The following is a 21,307-nucleotide window of genomic DNA, read 5'->3' as shown; positions in this document are numbered from 1 at the left end:
ATCTAAAAATACTCTTGAAAGCAGAACATACTCTTTGTATGATTACTATTCCCTGTAGATGCAAATATCTTCTACTTCCCTTCCCTAGCAGGTCTACCTGCCTCAGGCAAAGGACTTGCTGCAACAAGTATGAAAGCCACACAGGAGCATGTTTTGGTTCCTTTCTTTTCCGTGTTATCTCTGAGGTCAAGTCCACCACTAAATGAAGTTGGTTGCTGCCTGAAAAGCTGTTCTGAAAACAAACTTGACCTGGGGAAATTCCTTTTAATTGGTGTTTCATACAGAAGCAGCTGGAGCACATCTGTTGTGGTTTATTTGAGTCTTCAACCTCATCTGAGTTGGCAGAATTTCTCAAAGGCCTTCACCATTACATACCACTAATGCTGGTGTCATTGCCCCTAAAAAATACTATTTTTCTTATAAAGGAGTAAAGAACTAGACTCACCAAATTTTCTCAGATAAATACTTACAGCATATTGTTTCTAGTGCCTTGTAACTTCAGAGTCTTTCCAACTCTTTCATTCATCCATTACCAGAGAGGTGCTATTGGGTACAAAAACTGTCATCTTTCCATTTTACAGATAATTAAACCAAGGAAAAGGCAGATTGAGGGATGATTAGGTACCTAACTATAAATATCTGGTGCCATAATAAATGTCTTCAGTTATCTGGAACAAGCACATGAGGCTGATATACATCACATGAGATCTATTGGAAACTCAAACCCTTTTGTTCCGGTCAAACAGACCTAAGTCACTTTTTAAATGGCTCCTTGTTCCACATCTAAGGAAACAGGACTTAGAAGACATAAGCTTGTAGATCCCCATCTTGTACTCAAATGACCAGACCATTCTTTGTTCAGAGAGGTGATTTTTTTAGCAGTTGCCAATAAACCAGATACACAGTACCAATCATTTGTTCTAGCATCTTTAGAAATATATTTGCATTTAGGATTTATTTTACTATGGTTTTAATTGAAGTTAATCATGTGTTGAATATTCTGTGTTTTTTAGCCAAATCAGAGAGAATTCATAGTTTCTAAAAGCAATGTAGTATTCCCCCATAGGTTAGCTCTAGCAGCTATATTTATAGCAGATAGTGGAAAATATCTGGTGAGTCATTAACTAATGTTTGCTTGTCAGTTTTCAAGTCAGTTCCATGATCACTTTGCCTTCTACATTAAAGGTGTTCCCATATCTTATTAAAAGAGGAATAGAAGAAGTAGTTGACTGACACACATTGAAATCCAGTCAGATAAGTTTCTTTTTCTTCAGAAATACAAATCCCACCTTACCTTTGATTTCACAAATCAGATCATCAGCACAAGGTGTGTATCAGCCATAGGTTAACAGTGTTGTAATGAACCCTGGCTGGCTCAGCAGGCAGGGACTGCAAATATCTTCAAATATATGCATATATCTTGTGTATCTCCAAAGATATGCAAATATCTTCCCCCTTCAGTTCTGCCACCATGAGTGAGGACAGGTTAGCAGACCATGGAGACAAGGTTTCTTTATTAAAAGAGCATGGTAAATAGATGCCTTCCATGGTTCCTCAGCCTAGCCAAACAGAGGGCCTTAATAGGTCCCCGAACAGGAATCATTTGTGGCTCCCCAAGGTGCCAGGTTAGACTGTATTATGGTGGTTCTTGTCATGCGGCCACCTCCCCGTGGAGCTACGAACTGGTCCACTTCTGGTCGGTCAGTAATTCAGATCTCAATAGCAGTCAGGTGGTAAGCATAGCACCCAGATAAATCCATAAGCTGGAACCACTTAGAATCCCCTACATTTTTTCTTCCATTGTGATCCTCCAGCAGGGGGAAAAAGAAAAGAAAAAGAAAGAGAGAAAGAGAGAAAGAAAGAGAGAAAGAGAGAAATAAAGAGAGAAAGAGAGAAAGAGAGAAAGAGAGAAAGAGAGAAAGAAAGAAAGAAAGAAGATGGAAGGAAGGAAGGAAGGAAGGAAGGAAGGAAGGAAGGAAGGAAGGAAGGAAGGAAGGAAGGAAGGAAGGAAGGAAGGAAGGAAGGAAAGAAGGAAGGAAGGAAGGAAGGAAGGAAGGAAGGAAGGAAGGAAGGAAGGAAGGAAGGAAGGAAGGAAGGAAGAAAGAAAGAAAAAGAAGAAAGAAAGAAAGAAAGAAAGAAAGAAAGAAAAAGAAAGAAAGAAAGAAAGAAAGAAAGAAAGAAAGAAAGAAAGAAAGAAAGAAAGAAAGAAAAAGAAAGAAAGAAAAAGAAAGAAAAAGAAAACTTTATACTGAAAAAACAAACCTGCAAATGTTGTGTATGCACACTGTAAAATGTTAATGAAAAATCTAGGTGGAAACTTGAATATTTAAGTGCAGAAAAGCCTTAGGGAAATTGTGGTTTAGTCAAACTCCTGTCCAGACTACATCTCCTATAATGCCACAGTGTTTATGACAGAACTGGAGAATTATTGAAGTTGGAAGGCACCTCTGGAGCTCACCTATTGCAACCACTCTCATCAATGCAGGGGCAACTAGAGCAAGGTGCACAGACTGTGCCCAACTGAGTTTTGAATATCTTCAGAGATGTTCCACAAATTCTCTGGGTAACCTGTGCTCCACCACCACCTTGGTAAAACAGATTCTTCTGTTCAGATGGAATTCCTTGAGTTTCGATTTGTGCCCACTGCTTCTTGTCCTATCACTGGGCACCACTGAGAAGAGTCCTCCTCCATCTTCTCTACACCATCCCATCAGATATTACATGCACATCAGTGATGTCCCCCCAGAGTCTCTCATCCAGCAGAGCAGTTCTAACCCAAAGAGAGGCAGATGAGTTACTGTTCTCTTGAAGTGTTCCTGAAATCAAGATGGCTCAGGATTTTTGATGGTCAGTTTTGAATTTGGCTTTGTTGTTTTTACCTTTCCAATTGCAACAGAAGTTTTTATTTTCTTCAGAAACAAAGCATTTATTGAGTAAAAACATTTATTATAAAATATTCACTATTTCACTACTTCACTGAAAAAAAAAATTCAACAGACAATCTGCAGGTTGCCCCAGTGCAAAGCATCAATTTATTACTGGGAGTTATTCAGTTGCCTACCCCCTTTTCTGAGGCTGGTCTATGTGTTACCAATGAGTCTAATATGCTCAGCTCTTTACTAAAGTCACCTTGTTCTGCTAAATTGGATGAAAGAATAAAATGAAGGTTTTATAGTAACACCTTGCCACTGTTTGAGAACCAGGTTCTGTTTAAGCCTGATATGCATAGAGATTTTGTGTCCTCCACAGAAGAAAGGTCTTGAATGCACTGAAATCTTCACTGAGATCAGCAGATACACACAAATCCTACAGCCTCACTACAGCCTCTGCTGCCTACTACCATGATACTTCAAAACAGGAAGCAACTGGTAGCCACAGGACACCTTCATCCATTTATTTCGTAAAAGAAAAAAAAAAAAGTAGTTTTTATTCAATGGCATAAAATGTTTTTGCAGTGAAGGTCAAAACGGCAGATGTATCACTTCTAAACAGCATCTAATAACCTGCTAAAAAAATTTAATAAAGCTGTTATTTCTTGAGTGTACCTGGAAGCTGTGCCTAGTGCTGTGATCCATGCCTGGAAAATCCCAGCAAGGAATGAAAAGGGGCTTTTCCTCGTTATCACAAAGTAAAGCAGAGGCAGGAAGATCCCTCCATGGATGACAAGACCCACGATCACTGTTACCATGTACATGCCAAGTTGTCTAGCAACTACTTCTAAATCCTTGATTGCAATGATTTTTCCACAGATGAGGCAAGCAATGCCCAAAGGGGAATACCTGGAGAAAGAGAACAAGCATAAACAGAACTGGTCTTTGCAGCATGCAGTCATAAAATTAATGCTTAACATAGACTGGAGACAGACTAGGGTCTTCCCAGGCTCAACCCTGAGAACCAGGTCAGGAAGTGATGGAAATTCAATGGATAGCTTTCACACCTCTTTTAAAAACACTGTCTATTTGCAGTGAATTCCACATCTAATTTATTTTATTCTATCTCACTGAATGGAATATGCATGTTCCTGAATGGTCTCTGATCCTGGAATAACATCCTATAAAAACATGATAATGTTATACAGGCTTGTGCCATTATGAAGAGTAGTGTAGTAGTTGTTTTTAGTTTGTGACTTTGAAAATTCATTGTTCATCTGGTTTCAGGAAGTTGTTTAATTTGTTTCAGCTAAACACCATGCTCCTGAGAGTGTTGTTAACTGCTGGAGTTACCACAGGAGTTCCAGCTCTCAGTGCAGAGAAGTCATAAACCAAACAATGTAATTCTGCATGAAAAAGTGCAGTTGTCTTTATAAACACACACACACACACAAAAGCTGCTTCTAGCCACAGCAGTTCTTTAACAATTCTAGACTGAGGTGAACAAGTGGAACTCCCAGCACCTACCTCCTTCGTTGAGAAAAGAGAAATAAAAAGCATATCAGTAAAAAAAAAAAAAAAAAAGTGCAGTGAATTTCTTGAAATGTGAATGGCTTCCTGCCATTGCAACACTGACCACTAGGGAAATTTATAACTTCAGTAACGCATTAAGTGTTGGGCGTACCAACTGGTGCTAAGAGAAGTAAGAGTAAATTCTCGCTCTTGTAGTGTTATGAGAGTATAGTCACCATCTCTCTCCCTGCACAGTCGAAAGCAGCAAATTACAATAACTACTGAAAGAAGAAGAGCTTTGTGATTAAAAGCAACTGTCTTTTTATGTGGCAAGATCCCCTATAGAAAAGCAGAAGCATAACAGGAATCGTTGCTTCAAGTTCTTTTGTTTGACGCATTTCCACATCGCTGTTCCTACCTGAATCACTCTTGCATAACATCCTTTGAAACACTGATGATGCTAAAGGTTCATACTTTGGGCACCCTTCTCCCTTTTCTATAAACTTTGCCTATCTAAAGCCTCATAGAAAAGGTAGACTGCAGCCTTGTGACTCATAGAATAATTTCCAGGGACACCTGGGAATCACAGGAAGCAATGAGCCAGGATACATGCATTGTATTGGAGTGGCTACTTCTGCTCTTAAAAGACCTTGGAGATGCCAAAGGCAGTACTATGATGCCACATGTAGCAATGTGCTTTTATGTTCCGAAAAACTGGTTTTGTGTGATCTGACCAGGTTTGGCACTGTGTACGCATAGCTCTGGGGAAGCCCTCGGAAGAACCAGAGAGAGAGAGAGAGAGGGAGACAGAGAGAGAGATAGAGAAGGAGAATCCCCTTCCAGAAACGTAAACAAGGGCTCAGTCTTAATTGGGTAAGTCACTCCCTTGAAGGCAAGCCAGGCCCCGTTATTACAGATGGGTATACTTCAAAAACAGGATGGGTACCTTCCAGTGACCCCACTGCTGTGAGCCTCTAAGACTCAAGTTCTGCAGAAACTAGGGGGGGCGGAGCTATACATCACTGAAAGCCACTGGAATTTTATTTGCTGGTAAAGTATTTTTATTACAGAAGACAGCAAATAAAGTATGTCTTCAGGCTTCTTTGTAATTATACCTTCTAGCTAATATCCTGGGATTACACTAACCTCCCAGGAAGATTTGGATGTTCTTAATGTGGGGCGGTGTTGTATGCTTAGGTGTCCTTCTATATAGTGAACTTCAATAAGAAATGTGGCATTTGAAGGTCTTTGCTGGTACCTGCATGTCTTAGATTTTAATAAACAAAGAACAAAACCTGTCATCTTCAGAAATATTTCAAAATCATTCCTAAATAGTCCTCAACAAATAGAAATAAAGCTGTTCTAGTTCTAGCATAGTGGTTAAGGCTTTAAAAACTGAAGTATTTCATTCCATTGTTTACTAACAAACTGTGTTCACTACATGCTATATTAGGGTCTTGTAAGATTTTTTAAATCTTTTTTGTTGTTGTTGTTGTTCTAGAAGATAGGACTTTGAACTTACCACATGATCATAGTTACTAACTTCATTACAATCTCATTCAGAATGTTGAAGAAATCCACCATCATCTTGGCCTGTTCTCCCATTTTCCCCATAGCAATGCCAAAAGCAATAAAGAATCCTATCAAACCTATTGGGAAAAAATTGCAACACAAAGAAAAGGAAGTAAAAACACATTTTTAGCAAGTTCTTGTACCTAGTCAATGTCTTCGTACTACATTGCACATCTCTTCGGTCTTCTTAACGTGATCTCACCCTCAACTTTCATGATCATATTCAGAAGAACATCCTTTACTCTAATATTTTACTACATTCCAGTTGAAATTGGAACTATGCCAAACTATGTTTTTTTCTTTTTTTCTGAGTTGATCTGATCAGCAAAAAAATACCTATACCCCAATCTTTTCAGTGCCATGCAATTGCTAGAAACCTCGTAGCCCCTGGCAAATGGGAGAGGCAACACAGCACCACACCACGACTGTTCTTTGTTGCTAAAACAGTCACTAGAGACCAAAAGCATTTTTGGCAAGCTTAAAAAAAAAAAAAAAAAAAAAAAAAAAAACCATGGCAGAGTCAACTTACAGACTAGTCAGTTTTGTAATTTGAAGTCCCAGAAGACACTTTTCACAGGCCAGGAGTACCCACCTTAAATGAAGAAGGTAGGAGTGGGAGGAGAAGGTGGGTACTGCACTTTAGGCTAAACCACACAGAATTCATATTAAACAGATTGCCCTCACTGAAACCAGCATCAGTGGATATCTAATCATAGATTCAGTATGAGTAGGATTGGACCCCAAAATTTAAATGACTAAGGTATGATAGTATGGACTGTTAAACTATCAGTGTGCCTGTCATGTATTCCTTTTGAGCTGTGTCTCCAAAGCTAACCTTTACCTTCCAGCAATTTTCAGTGACCAGAAAGGAATTATTGGCTTTGAGGGTAAACTTTCAAACATAGTATGAGTTCAGTATTATCAAATGTGTAAACTCATCTGGGAAATTCCTAAGGAAAAACCCATCAGGATACAAAAGCATTCTAAAGAAGGGAATTTTAGCTAACAGTATTCTGGGAAAAGACAGCCTGTCCCATATCTTTACACTGGGTTTAACAACTTTTTTTTTTTTTTTAAATATCCATTCCACTGAATATAAGGTCATTCTCTAGCACCAAGATATTTCTGTTGAGTCACTTAAAGAGGGAAGTGAAATGTATGTGTGTGTGCTGCAGAGCATGGAGAAATGATGAAAAGTTTTTTAGTCAAAGACCAAGTAACTTCCTGGAATTCAGACTGTGCATCAGAAAATGTTTGTAGGTGGTTTTGTTCTGTTACTTCCAAACTAGGTGCTACATTAGTCAGAAAAGTCAAGTTGGTTCATACTTGCAGGAGTTTGCATGGTTTGCACCGTTTATGTAAGCAGGATGGCATTTCCCCAACATTTTCATTTCTTCATTAAAAAGAGGAGAAAAAAAGGGGGCGAGAAAAAATAAAGAAAAAAAAAGAAAAAAAAAAAAGCAAGCAAGCTCTGCAACATTTGAGAGTCTTTAGTCAAAACACCGCAGCATATATCCCACCTAAACTATAGTTTTAATACTGTGCATTTCCTTCCTGTAGGAATTTTATTCAGCTTTCTAGCTCTTTTTTTATCCATGATGGGACCAGCACAACACAAATCCCACACTAAATGTAATGCATCTCTCACATCAGAAATACTGCTTCATTTTAGCACAAAATAAGAGCTCTAAGAGAGAAGGAAAAAAAAAAAAAAGCAGGTGATGATAACAGCATGAGCATGAGCTGCTGCCTCACACAGGGTGCAGAACGCCGATCAGCACCTTAAAGCAGTGCCTCTGCCCACAGATGCAGAGTGAAACGAGGCATCTTTGAGGCAGGCACAGTGCAGTGGCTCTGGCTCTTGCAGAGCAGGCTGTTTCCCAGAGAAACAAATCATCTCAGATAAGCTTACTGATGCTATCTCCCCTGTGTCTGAGTGAAGCAGCCACTGCCAACCTGCTCACCAACACCTGGAGCAGGTCTGCAGGCACAGCAGCCACAGCTCATCAGCTTTTAGGGGTCTGTAAAGGGCCATTTGCCACTAAAAAGTGAGGGCCTAGTGTTGAGATAAAGCAGTGGATTAGGTGCTGCCACGTACTGTCCCACTCTGAGGACAGTGCCTGTAAACACGGGTGTGGGCCTCGGCCCTGTGAACACGCTGCCCCAGAGCACATGAATCTCCAAGTGTAGGTGTGCTGATGAGTGGTACAAATTGAGGGCTAATTTGTGACCATCTTCACCCACATCCACAAAGAAGGTGAAGGTGGAGCACTCCTTTCCGAGCTGATAAAACTGAGTCTAGGCACAGAGGAGAAAATAGGAGTTGTGTGGCAACTCTTCATTCCCCCACACCCCCGCCCCAGTTTGAACAGGTGCTTCAGGAAGGAGTAGGAGATAGGCAAAACCTTCATACCACCCCCACATGCCGGCTTGTACAGACAAGATGGCACAATGGCAGTTGTTCATAATGTGCAGCTGGTAAAGGTCAGCAGCCAAGATGAAAGAGAGAGGGAGTTGTGACTCAGAGATGTGTCAAGCCTCTCTGGGATTTTTCTTGGGTGGTGTGGTGCACACCCCACCTCTCACTTCAGGCTGTGCCTCAAGCTAAAATCTAGTTCAACTAGCCCAGTAAACCTACTGGAAACAACTGAGCTCAAATGCATCAGGGGGTGGGTAGAGCATCGGCTCTTGAAGCTCTCCCCCATACTGTTTTGCCAATATGCATTAGTATTAGTCTAGGTAGGCTAGTTCTAGGATGAAAGGATATTTTGCGTACCTCCTACATGCTTCCCCACTGTACTCCAAACAATACCTGTAAAGCTGCCAATTCAGAATAATTTGCGTGATTGTTTCTGTGATATAGCCATAGTTCTACTAAGACCATTTGATTTTCACCTCAAAGACCAACGGGCAGCCGGTAGGTGATAACATTTTATGACGATTATTTGTGGAGACTAAACTTGCACTGAGAAGCAGATCAGACAACACTGACTACCCAGTCACAGCCAAAAACAGTGTCATATATATGATGTGCATATTTGACAGACAAAAAGTTTCCCTACCCAGGACATTCATGCCATCCTTAAATTCAAGTCCCTTCTTAATGACCAGCTGGGCTTCTGGTGCTTCGCGCACTGTCTCATTCATTATAGCAAAAGCAGCATCAGTAACATTCGGTGGTTCTTCAATGGGTGGTGGCACCAACACTTTCTTGGTAACAGTTTGGATCTGAAGGCAATAAAAAGGGAGGATGAGAATGGAAACAGACCAGATGTAACATGGGAGATCAGGAAATAATTTAAAATTTTTCTCTTGAAATTCCAGGAAACTATGTTTTTAAAGGATTAGACATGCATTCCACAACCTCTTACCCCTTCTTCCAAAAATAAGTTTGTTTTTCAATAGTTCCAAGTGTCACAAAGTCCTGGGAGGCTTCAGCATGACTCTGGTGTGAAAACTATGTTAAATACTTGCTCCATATTGCTACTGCATAGCATTTAACAGATAGTTAGCCCCTTTGTCCAGATGGTTCACAAATGGTGCTTCACAGATTGCATGTTACACATAGATATAATTTATTTAGCACCAAAAGGCAGGCACCTCTAAGATCAGTCACAGCAGCAACTCTATAATAAGGCTTGTTATTCAGGATGGGCTGTCCAGCTCAAGTTATCACGGTTTGATGGTTAACTTGAATCAAAAACTCACGACATTTTCAACACTTCGCTCAGTGACCGTGAGCTCAAAATGAAACACATGGAATCCCAGAGCTTTCCAATTAAAACATTTTGAGTGACAGATAACAGAGCATCTAAGTTGCCAGGCACCTATTAAATCAAATCTGACGACCTTAAAAAAGAAGACAACAGAATCTGAATGGCTCTGGACCTCTCCTGGCATACAAAAGGCAGGGTTAAGGGAAAGATAGGAAGGAATGGTAGAGGGAGAAACAGGCTTGAGTTATGGCTGGGGGCAGGAGGGCAGGAAGGAGGAATATAAAGAGGGAGATCTGTGATTTGCTCTTTAAAAGGGACTGCACTTCTTTCCCACTTCCCACCTTAAGCCTTTCCTGCCTCTTCATGGCTCTGAGGCAGGCAGAATGCTTGGGAAGCTACAACTGTTTTGCCATTGTTTCCCATCTGCTCCCTACTTTCCTTGTTTCCTAGAAATGATGCTTAAGCAAGGCATCAGATCCAGTGTGTTAGCCTTTCAAAGAACATTTGCACCTCCTTCTTGTTGAGATGACAAACTGTAGTACTATAGATGATGATCCAGATTTGATCCACATACCATTGTAACATACCTTACATATCTCCTTTCAAAACCTTCTGTCTGCACCTACAGAGGGGGTTGTAAACAGAAAGCCTACACAGCTACTGTATGAGAAACTCTTCAGTTGTCCTGAAACCATCCAACATGCCTGCATGTTTTCATTTATTTACAGATTTGAATTTTATCTGAGAAATGTTAATACTTAACTTTTTATGTAAGGTAGCAGAATATAAGAGCAGAGTCACAGAAATTAACCTTACAACATTAAAGTGCGCAGAAATTCCACTGCAGTCACTTAAGTCTTCAGCTTTTCATCGCATAAGGTCATAGCACTAAAAATGCTGAGCCTAACATTAAGTTTAGATTACGACAGTCATCTGAGGCCTGAAAATCATTTGAATGTTATAGTCATATTTAAACATAGGAGTCCATTTCTCTTCATGGCACACAAGAACTTAAGTCTCTGCTGGAATAGCAGTTTTTATTATAAATTAAGAATTTCTTGTGGACCATGGAAAAATTCAACAGATACTGAAATCCCATGATGGCTCAGAGTTCAGTTTCCAAATGAGCTATATAAAAATTGTTATTTAATCCCTTCATTACTTGTAGAACTCCCACATGGGTCACTGCTGCATAGTACCACTGTTGTGCATGCTTCAAAATCACTCTGCAGGAACTGTGCAAAAATTGCTTCCTCCTAAGGGAACCTGGAACCACTGAATATTCATGGGGAAAGTCTGAATAAAAGTAGGAAGAGAAAATATATGCTGACACCATTACAAGAAGTTAATTTTCCTGCTAAATAAGGGGAGGGATAAGTAAAACCTAACTCTCTTACTGGGCAGTTAAGAGCTAATAGAAGGCACAAGTTCCATTTGGAAAGGAGCATGACTGATTTTGCAAATGAAAGGTGGCTCCGTGCAGAGGCATTCAATAGCAGTTAATTTGGAATCTGATAAGACGAAACTTTGGAAAGCCAAAAAGCTCAGTAAGGGACTATGATGACGTCAGGTGTCACCAAAATTACCAGGACTGTGTCCACTGACTTTTACGGGCTTTGAAATAGGTCTGCATAGGCAAGTTTAAAAAACAATCAACGGAATTGGTAATCCATAACAAGTGAATTGAACTCAAGATTGATATTACACACACTGAAAAAGCAGTATTAACATTCCAAGAAAACTATTTGACATGCGTAGCTTAATTATTTTTTCTCCTGAATTTTGTCCCATTGTCTAGATAATTCAGCAACTCTCAACTGACCAGAAATTTAATTCTCTCTTCCACAGTTTAAACTGGGGAAAGGAAGGTAAAAAGAGAAAAAAAAAAAACACAAAACCATAAGCACCCTGCTCTCCCCTCACTCAATTTTGCAAAAACACATTTCATATTACATGTGGTGTTTGGCCAACCACAGTTTGACCACAACTGACATTCCCATGATGATTTGGAAATATTGAGAATGTTCTCTCATTAAACCCCAAAGGACTATGTGTTTTTATGTGGAAGTCTGTGAAGAAGTGAAGCAATCCAAATCCTTTTGGCATCTTAGGTTGCCCTCTGTTCTTCCACCCCCATGGCCTCTTCTCCCTTCCCCCTTTTCTCTTCACTCTTCAGCCATAACCACAGCTCCAGCTGTCATGCCATTTCACTTAGGAACATTTAAGAACAGGTTTGGCAATGAACCCCGTTTCATCCAAAAAAAAAAAAAAAAATCCTCATTACTGCCAAACAGTTTAGTTGTAGGAAAAAGAAGCTCACATAGAAGAAATTTGTTTAAGCAGAAGATCAGCAAGCATATCATCTTCATTTCTTTTTCCCCTCAAAGTGAAGCCATTTTGATAAAGCATTAGCAGAAAGCTTTCAGACAAAATTATTTACCTACACAGCATGCAACACATGGTCTAACATCCATCTTTCCCAGCATGCCTCAAACCTGGCCTGATGGAGCCACCTGTAGGTGGGTCAGCCACTTGAGTGTATTATCGCATATAATCTGGGCTCTAATACAGCAATAGAAGTTATGAGAGATTGGGTTTCACACTACATTTCCATTGGCAGCCAACCTGAATGAAGATCATCCATATGTTATACACAGGCCCTTATAAAACCATCAGCTTTTTAAGACCAAGACCAAATTCAACCAGGGTGAAAGATCCTTTAAGTCATCATCCATTCAGCCACAACCTAGCATTCATGACCTTACATACTGTATACAAAGTAAGGAAAAGTTTTTAAGATTACTTAATAACAAACTAAAAATATTTTTTCTAAAAGAAAAATATCTATGAAATAAAATAACTACAACATAAAACAAAGCAGCAATAAATAATATTCATTCATTTACCTGCTCAAGACCTAAGACCTGTATTTTTCTTTGCATCATCATTTATGTCATTCACCTAGTGACATTAACTCTACAGACAACCATGGTAAATAAAAGATGTTTTTAAAAATATATTGCCAAGGAGTAGAAGGATTTACCTGCTGAAAACACGCTTGGACTAGATTTTCAGGGAACAGGTTTCGTATCAGATCCAAGAAGGCATCCAGACTAGATACTTCATCATTCTTTTTCCCTTGACCTAGCTGTTTCCTGAGTTTTGGATTCCCTGGATGGATAGCTAAAACCAGAATCACACCCAGCACGGCAGCAATAATAGTGGTGGACATGTAGTAGACCATGGCTCTTGTTCCCAATCGGCCACTCGCTTTAGCATCTAAACCAGACAGTCCTGCAGGTGTTTTATTTTTAAGAAACAAAGAAATAGAGTTTCAATATCCACTTCAATAATCATCACAGAAAATACTGTCTAATTTACATAGTTTAATAGTTTAATAGCCTACTTTTTGTCTATGTAAAATTCTCACCACTACATAGACTACTGAAGCTTCTCCCTCCAAATCTTATGTGAACAATGTCTGCTGTTACTCCTTTGAAGAGAAGCATTTGAGATTTCATCTGACTGCACAGGAGACATTGAAAAATATAGAAGACATCATACCATCTTTTGCCCTTCATACCTGCAAACTGGTCATGTTCTGGCTGACAGCACAGCTTTAAGTATGCTAGGCATTTGACTATCCTACTATATTATTTACAAGGTCCAATCTAGGAATTAGATATTAAGAAAATTCTCATGTTCAAGAAGGGAGTATGTGTGGATGTGTTTGAAAATAAATTCACCAGAGCATCTACCTATTTAAGGCAATAAAGTTAATCAGAAATTAACTCCAAAATACATGGTGTAACTACAAAGTCCCAGGATCACACTATTATTCTTCTTACATCACAAAAAGCAAACCAGGTGATTTCTGTAGCAAGCATCTTAAAGTATTAGATCTTACCTGTGATTAAACTGGAGATAATTAAAGGGAGGATCAACATTTTTAGCATCCTCATAAGTATATCTCCTGGGAAGGCTATTAACATGATGATGTCAGGGTCAATTGGTGTTGCTAGACGAAGAAGACCCCCACATAGTGCACCCAGGATGACACCTGGAAGGAGAATAAAGCGCAGCAAGTAGACAAGAAAAATATACCTGAATGTGCATTCGTTACCCAGCAGAAAAGCCAAGAAGAAAAACACTTAAAGAAGGCAGCTGATTTTTGATACAGAGACAGATTTTGGAAGGCTTAGCCTTCTAATTAATGCTGGCTGTAACATGCTTACCACGTATCTCACAATTAAAGAGAAATAGTCCTGAACTTACACCTCATATGTTATTTTGCTTCTGCATCATGTTTTCCCCACAACATTATCGAGGTTTACTAATTCTGAGTAGGCCTTGTAATATGCTGAGGGATAGTCAGACTTGAGACACCAAGAGGTGAAGTGATTTATACAAGGCCATTGAGGCTTGGTAGAAGAGCCAGGGTTAGAGCCCAGATCTTCTGAGTATGACATCTAGCTCTCAACATCGGCATGGTACTGCCTGAAAACAAGGACAGCATAAGTAGCTATTTTACAGACTAAGAAAAACCCTACAGGAAATATAGAATAGTTTTGTAAGGAAAATAGATTCAAGCTTGGCCAGTCATTTATTAGCAACATGGTCATCTCTGCTTTTATCACTATCAGCATACTATTAAGCAAAATAGGAAATTAAGCAATAAAAAATAATAATAAAAAAAAAAGACCTAGCAGATTCCAGCTCCCTTCCCACCCCAAGCTCCGATGGATACTTTCAAGCAACCAGACATCACTTTTCTACTCAAACCTGAAACTCCCACAGAGCTGTTTTTCATCCTTTTAAGTGCCTGACCTGAAATATAGCACATGAAGGAAACTTGATTGAAGAAAAACCTGATTCTTGGTACCAATTTACTACTCCCTCCCTTTGATGGACTGCATTCTTCTGTTCTAATTGTACTAACGCTCTCAAATAGTCATTACCACAAACAATCCCTTCATCACGTGTAGAAGTGTAGCGTGAAAACACCTAAACCTCTCTCTCTATAGACTGAGGCTGCTAAAGCACTGTCTATATGACAAAAGGCCACATTTACTTCCATAATACAGTCTTTGTGAATGGATATTTTGTTTACATCCTGGATGCTTTGTCTTCTTGATCCCAAGCCCATTAAAAATTCTCGAGTGTAATAAAACTTGACAGAAAAGCCCGAGTTGTGATTTGCAGCAACTATGACTCTTTGAAGTATCAGTTTGATACAAAGGAAAATATACATATATTTAAAACTTTTTGTGGAATTGCATCAGGAACCTTCTAGAGATGGTTCAAAGCAAATACCCTGTACAAATACTTCAGCAGTATGGGTTTTGAAGGATTAAAACTATGGATGTGAAATTTGCGGCTCAGGACCAGCTGCAGTTGGGCTTTCAAACAATAACAAAATAGAGCATGTCTACGAATTTGCTGCGTTAGGCTGTTAGGCTTTCAGTGAAAACGAGCCAGGCAAGGAGCCAGTGAACCACAATAAAATGTCAAACTGCTCCATATTTGGGAGTTGCTGAAGCCAGGGGCAATATTCAGCATGAGATCACTGAGCGCTGGCTTACAGCTACAGAGAGGGGGACAAACCTTAAAAGCAGCAGAGGGAGAACTGAGGGATAAAAAGATGAGGAGAAAGAAATTCTGAAAAGTTTTTGTCTTTTTTTTTCAAGTGACTGAGAGGGAAAAAAAGTGCAGTGCTATTAGTTTTACTGAATTACATTGATCTGGCTCACCTTGGGACTTAGGTGACATTCCATTAAAAAAGGAGATGCTGCGTAGCTCAGTGGGGTGGACTTGCTTCATGCTGTGTTAATAACACCCTGCACACCTGAACTAGAGTGACAGTGCCTAAGGGCATCCTACCTCAGCAAGAACAGCTGACGAGCGCAGAGAAAGGGGCTGTGGTCATACAGGAACAAGTACAGATACACAGAGCATCCAGACAAACAGATGTAGCTTACCGAATACAGTAAGAGTCAGGAGCAGATTCCTGCGGAGTGACTGGCAAAACTGCACACATATGTTCCTGGATCTGTGCTCCACTGGACTCAAATGACTTTCATGCATCCGCACTTCTACTTGCTTAGGCATATTGTTGGCACTAGAATAAAAAATGAAAATCAAGTAAAGTTATAGCACAAGATGCCAAAAGTGAGAGGGAAGTCTGGATTACTTCCATCATATATAACTGGGGAATCTGATGCATATTCCATCGCTTCCCACATTTCATAAACACTTTATCTTCACTGCTCTAAGGAGAGGCCTCTGAAATGCTAATGTCTGAAATGGTCCTTCTAAAGGTTTAGCCATCAGGGTATTTTTTTGTGGTTCTCTCTTAAACAGTGGAGATATAACCAGCATGAATTCACAGGACACATCATGCCAAGTGTTTCATGAATTAAAATATTTGTCTTGATCTGGACAATTTGGTTTCCCCAAAGATCATGGCTGTCTACTGAAATAGGAGAGATGTCTGAAGACCGAAGTTTCTATTAACAAGAAAATGCAGATTTTAATTCCATTCCAGAAAAAGAGTTTTAAAACAGAGAATTTATTTACAAAATATCCCATTCCAGACTATTTTGCTTAATCTTTCCAAAACTTTTCACTTCGACATTTGACATTTAATGTAATATAATCAGAATGTTGAGGTCAAAAGAATCTTTTTCAACCTGGTTCTAATGAGATATGATCAACTGCCACTGAAAAATCATCTGAAAACTACTCATTCTCCATGAAAAACTTTGGTTTCATTGAATTGGCAGTGTTTAGAGGAAAATATTTTGTTGTCGTTGTTGTTTTTACCAATTGTTTTATATTTGAGTAAGTAATACACACATGAATGCAGGAGTTTGAAAGCCATGCAACTAACTTTAACTTTTTAATGCCCAAGAAATCGTTAGTAACAGACTCTCTTTTTACATACAAAATCTTTAAATATACTTGGAAAAAATACACTAAAAATGCTACCATAAATAAAACAGAGTTTCTTCAAAATTTTGGGCTGTCTACTTAAACAGGAGAAATGAGTGAAGAACACTTTTAGCATTTTTATCATCAAGAAAAAATAAGAAAAAAAAAAAGATTACGAGATCTGGTCTTATGCCAGATTAGAACAACATTTTAGAAAAAAGGAAACCAAATCTGTCCTTGCAGTAGTAAATTGAGGTTTACAGACCTAAAATAGGCCTGAGAAGACAGACAAAATTTTGATGCTCTAGTACTTTTAAAGATGTTATTAAGATATTGTCCCACTGTGAGTCTGTCTGGAGCATACCACTGTAACTGCCACAAAAGAAAACAAGCTAAAGCATCTCCAGGGAAGCAAAACATTCTGTATTATACATAGTACAGTTCATTTTCTTCTTAAAGTTTCTCAACAGGGAGTTAAAATTAGACCTGCAATAAGAATTCTGTCATTTTGACACAAAGAGCTCCATGATGTTGCCACTCAAAGTGAAATGGCATGTTTTCCTAATACACCTGGTTGTTAAAAAGCAGCACCAGCAGAAAATATATTAGGTTAGGATATACTTTTTTTTTTCTTTTTATTTAAGGTGTGGGGGGATTTCTAGGTGTTGCAGCTTTGATTTTGTACCTTTTAAAATATTTTACAGTAGTAAAATGTGCTTCTGACTGTGGAATAACAAACAAGAATACCAGTGCATATTCTTACAGATTAAATGAGATGCATGCCTACATCTTGAATAGTTATGAATGCAAATATCTGAGGTAAATACGAATTAACCATGGGATAAATGTTCATAGCAGTTATTTGAGGTGCTGTAAGAGAAATTAGATAGTGTTTGTAGCATTCAGACACATGGGTCACAGAGCCATGAAATCACAAGCAGAAACATGCCACAAAATCAAGTAATTTGGAATCTAAACTTTGCAACTGGGTATCACGTCTAGTCTCACTTGTACGCTGAATGTAAGTGTGTCACTTGCTTAGACCTGTATTCACCACAGGCTGATCACACGTATACATCTGAAATGTTGAAATACGGGCAGTTGAAAGTAATTCAAAAGAAAATGTTAGAGACAACTGGGCAGTACTAGAATGGATCAGTAGGCAGACACACCTGATGATGTTACATATCTTTCCAGGATTTTGCTTTGAGCTAGGTTTAGTCTGGTTTCCCTGAATTCCCCTGCTGTCCCTTTCCCATCCAACCCCCCTGCCCATAGCTTCATAGTGTCCAAAGAAAAGCCACCCTCACAAGTATCTTCTTCCTCAGCTGTGGGCTATTCTAAATGCCTTTTCCCAAACTCACAGACAGCAGAGGCATATCATTCCCTTGCCACCACTGCTCAAAGAAGTCCTTCCACGAAGAAGCAGGCCTCTGATCCTGCTCTTGTATTCAAGCCTTATTTCTATTTCCATTCACGTCTAAGCGACATCTTGCTGTTTGCTGGATGTTTGCCTCCTTGCATTCTGGCCAGCAACCAAAAAGCACAGGTTCACAAAGTGAGGGGGTTGGACCTCCTCCCACAGCCGCAGTGACCACTTCAGCATCATCCCCCAAGTGGGCTGAACCCAGATCTGCTTGAGGTTCTCAAACAACACAGAGATTTTACATTACAACAAACCTCGTATATCCAAATACCCACTGAGAAGAGAAGGAAATGAGGACACAAAGCTCTTTAAGGACATTTCTAAATTTCCAGGAACTTAATACCACGTTGTGTTTCTCTCTAAAGTGTGAAAAATTGGTTTTGCACTCGCCAGCTCTTCAAGATTGTAAGCAAGCCTCCAGCATGGACTGAAATTGTGACTGGTATTTTTTTTTTTTGTATTTTTGTTTTGTTTTTAAAGAAAAAGATCTAATATTAAAATGTGTTAACTGTGCAGATCTGTTACAAAAGTGTTGACAGATGAACATAATCACGTATAAAACGGGACCACAAAGGATAATTATCTAAGCATCTGCACTGTTAGCACTGCTCTTAGCAACAAGATTTTTATCAGCAGACCAGAGACGAGGTATCTTCCAGGCTTTTGAGGATGTTGCAGAGTACTGGGGGGTTGTGCCTCTAGTTGCACCTTGTAAATGCTATTTAGCTCCAAAACGATGCAGAACCTTTAGCATCTGAAGTCGGCTGTCACATACTGACATAACTGCGGGACGTTCCTAGAGAAGGCAATGAAAGATGTGCAGATCTAAGTTAGGGCAGAATCTGGGCCTTCACGGGCCCCGTCTGCCAGCCTGAGGTTGATCTCGGTGGACTACTTAAACAGAAAGGTACAGTTCACTCTGAGCAAGAGTGGCCAAATACCCTCCACTGCCTATCAGAAGCCAATGTTAGCTACAGAAAGCACCAAGTGGTTGTTTTGTTTTCCTCACACTGAGGAGAGGAGTGGAGGACTGTGAATGGCCTAAACTACTGTGGTCTGATCTCACGATGCTCCAGCATCAGAGCAGCTGCACACCAGAACACAGAAGCAGCATCGCTCTCTCCTTCCTAACACGTCTCTGTCGCTGGGACCCCTGCCCTGTTCAGCCCTGCTCTCGGTGCCCAGGGCAGGCCCAGTGGCACACCAAGTCCCACCAGCAGAGGAACTCCCATTTTCCCAAAGGTGCACTGACATTGCTGTGAATGGCCACAGCCATGCAGCAGTTCTGCCTGCAAGTGCCCTACGCACCCTACACAGATCTGTCTGTTTCTCTCACGTTACTTTTGGGTACTACTTTCCTCCTTCACACCGCATGGTCGCCTCCTCGCATGTCCAGGCAGAAACGCTCGTATTCCCTGACCTCTGAGGCATTAGCAGCACCAAACTGAAGCTTTCTCACGGACACGTGCTCGGTGAGGAACACATCCTTTACACACCTTCTAGCAACAAACAAACAAGAGAAAACTTGTGCCACAGATTACTGTAAATTCAGTGAATACGTTACTCCAGCAACCCCCCTGGATCTGGCCTAATCCTCTGCTGTCTGTCTCTGACATCAGTGCACGCTCACATGCTCCGCTTTCTCCATACCATGAAGGCCACAGTGCTGTGCAAAAGCATGCAGGGAAGGGGCTTAAACATGTATTAGGCTTCCTCGTGCTTCAGATTTTCCTGCCGAAGGAACAAATCAATGCATGCCAGAACAAAGCTTCAAGGCGCCCCAGCTCGTGGGCAGTGCCAGGGCCCCAGTGCGAAGCCAGAAGTGTACCAACAACGTAAGCCCCTCCTGTGTCACTGGACACTGCTAATATAATCTTTATGTTAATGGTACCTCTGTACGTAGGTGTCATAAAACAGCACTGGATGCATTTCAGCAGCTGTGATCTCTCAAACATGGAAATGATTACCTTGGTTAAATAAATTGTTGTTCCACTGCGCTGAGCTTCCATGGTTATTCAAACCAGCAGAGCATTTTGAATGCTCGTCTGAAACCCATCAGACCAAAACCTCTTTTAGTCTAATATTACTGAAGCCAGAACACTATGATATAAATTAACTCTGCTCATTATTTTCACATGTCATAGTGACAAGCAGCCAAACAGCTAAGCTCAGGAATAGGCCCACAGAGAACTGTAAGAATTGAGACCTCCGAATAAAAGAAAGTGCTTTCTGCTGAGTCCAGGCACTTGAAAACGTTGACAGGACTTGTAAAAAAAATAAACCAAATACTGGAAAATGCATAGCCATGTGAAACAGTACATACCAAGAGCTAGATGCATATAGTGGCTTTTGAATGATAAGTATGACCATCTGCCTAGCCTAGTCCACCAGCCTTTCTTCCTTTTGAGGCAGTACTTACCCCTAGAAAAGGAGAGGAACTCCTCTGAGCCCAGGAGAATTCATTTTTATTCACCTTAGGCGAGTACAGAAGAATCTCCATGTGAATACAATCTGTTTTTTCAACTACTCCATATACCCTCTACTCTGCCAAGGCAATATATGCGTGCATTAATAGAAACAGGTAACAAAATTCAATTTCCCTGCCTTTTAAGCAAGGAATCAACTTCTTGCCCAAATAACCAGGAGGTTAGCCACTTGCTCATTCCAGTATCCTTCATCCCCACAGTATGCCCAATGTACAAGAACAAAATCTGTCTACAAATGTTTGATTTTAGATTACCTAAATGTTTAGAGTTACTTTTGCCTGTTAGATATACAGGGCTGTAAGAGAGAAATTATCTGTAATTTTTAAACTGTAGTTTGTTTCTCTTCTGGTTATTACACATAATGGTGTAAAAATGTAGGAAAACAATTTATTAAAACACAAGGGCCCCTGGGGTTTTCAGTCCTGTTTCCTCCAAACATTTTCCTAAGGTTTTATTTTCCCTCCCTCTGGGAAAGTCTGCCGTTATATTTCATTTCCACCCCTTTTTTCTTTCTCATATTCCCATTGAACACTCTAGACATAAGGGAGTGGAAAAAATTGTTTGCTTTTTTCCTTGGTTACAAAATATAACTCATTTTCTCACAAAAGTTAAGGGTTAACAATTCACATAGCACTTGAGTGACAATATCCTTTTATTTCCAGTCAGTCACGGGGAAAGAGCTCCCTATCACAGAACACTCAGCTTGGCATCAACCTAGAGCAGAGACTGGAGGGAAAGAATAATCTGTGATCTAAATGAAAAATGTAGGCAAAGATCATAATGAGGCTAGTGAGA

The 21,307-nt window shown here is 39.9% G+C and overlaps 1 protein-coding gene across 3 annotated transcripts in view; it reads right to left on the bottom strand.

The window, feature by feature from the left end:
• The window catches only part of SLC1A2 (solute carrier family 1 member 2), a 93,637-nt gene that overhangs the window by 21,078 nt on the left and 51,252 nt on the right, over nt 1-21,307 (bottom strand). For all 3 annotated transcript variants that reach the window (XM_066997129.1, XM_066997127.1, XM_066997126.1), the window contains exons 2-7: nt 15,649-15,788; nt 13,578-13,730; nt 12,714-12,964; nt 9,017-9,182; nt 5,905-6,031; nt 3,546-3,779 (exon numbers count right to left, since the gene is read on the bottom strand). In XM_066997129.1, the coding sequence (XP_066853230.1) occupies nt 3,546-3,779; nt 5,905-6,031; nt 9,017-9,182; nt 12,714-12,964; nt 13,578-13,730; nt 15,649-15,778 (1,061 nt within the window). In that variant the 5' untranslated portion in view covers nt 15,779-15,788. The remainder of the gene's footprint in view (nt 1-3,545; nt 3,780-5,904; nt 6,032-9,016; nt 9,183-12,713; nt 12,965-13,577; nt 13,731-15,648; nt 15,789-21,307) is intronic.

This window comes from Anser cygnoides, chromosome 5, assembly GCF_040182565.1.
Source record: "Anser cygnoides isolate HZ-2024a breed goose chromosome 5, Taihu_goose_T2T_genome, whole genome shotgun sequence".
Lineage (NCBI taxonomy): Eukaryota > Metazoa > Chordata > Aves > Anseriformes > Anatidae > Anser > Anser cygnoides.
The sequence above is the reverse complement of the archived record's forward strand: the minus strand, read 5'-3'. Positions and strand labels throughout refer to the sequence as shown.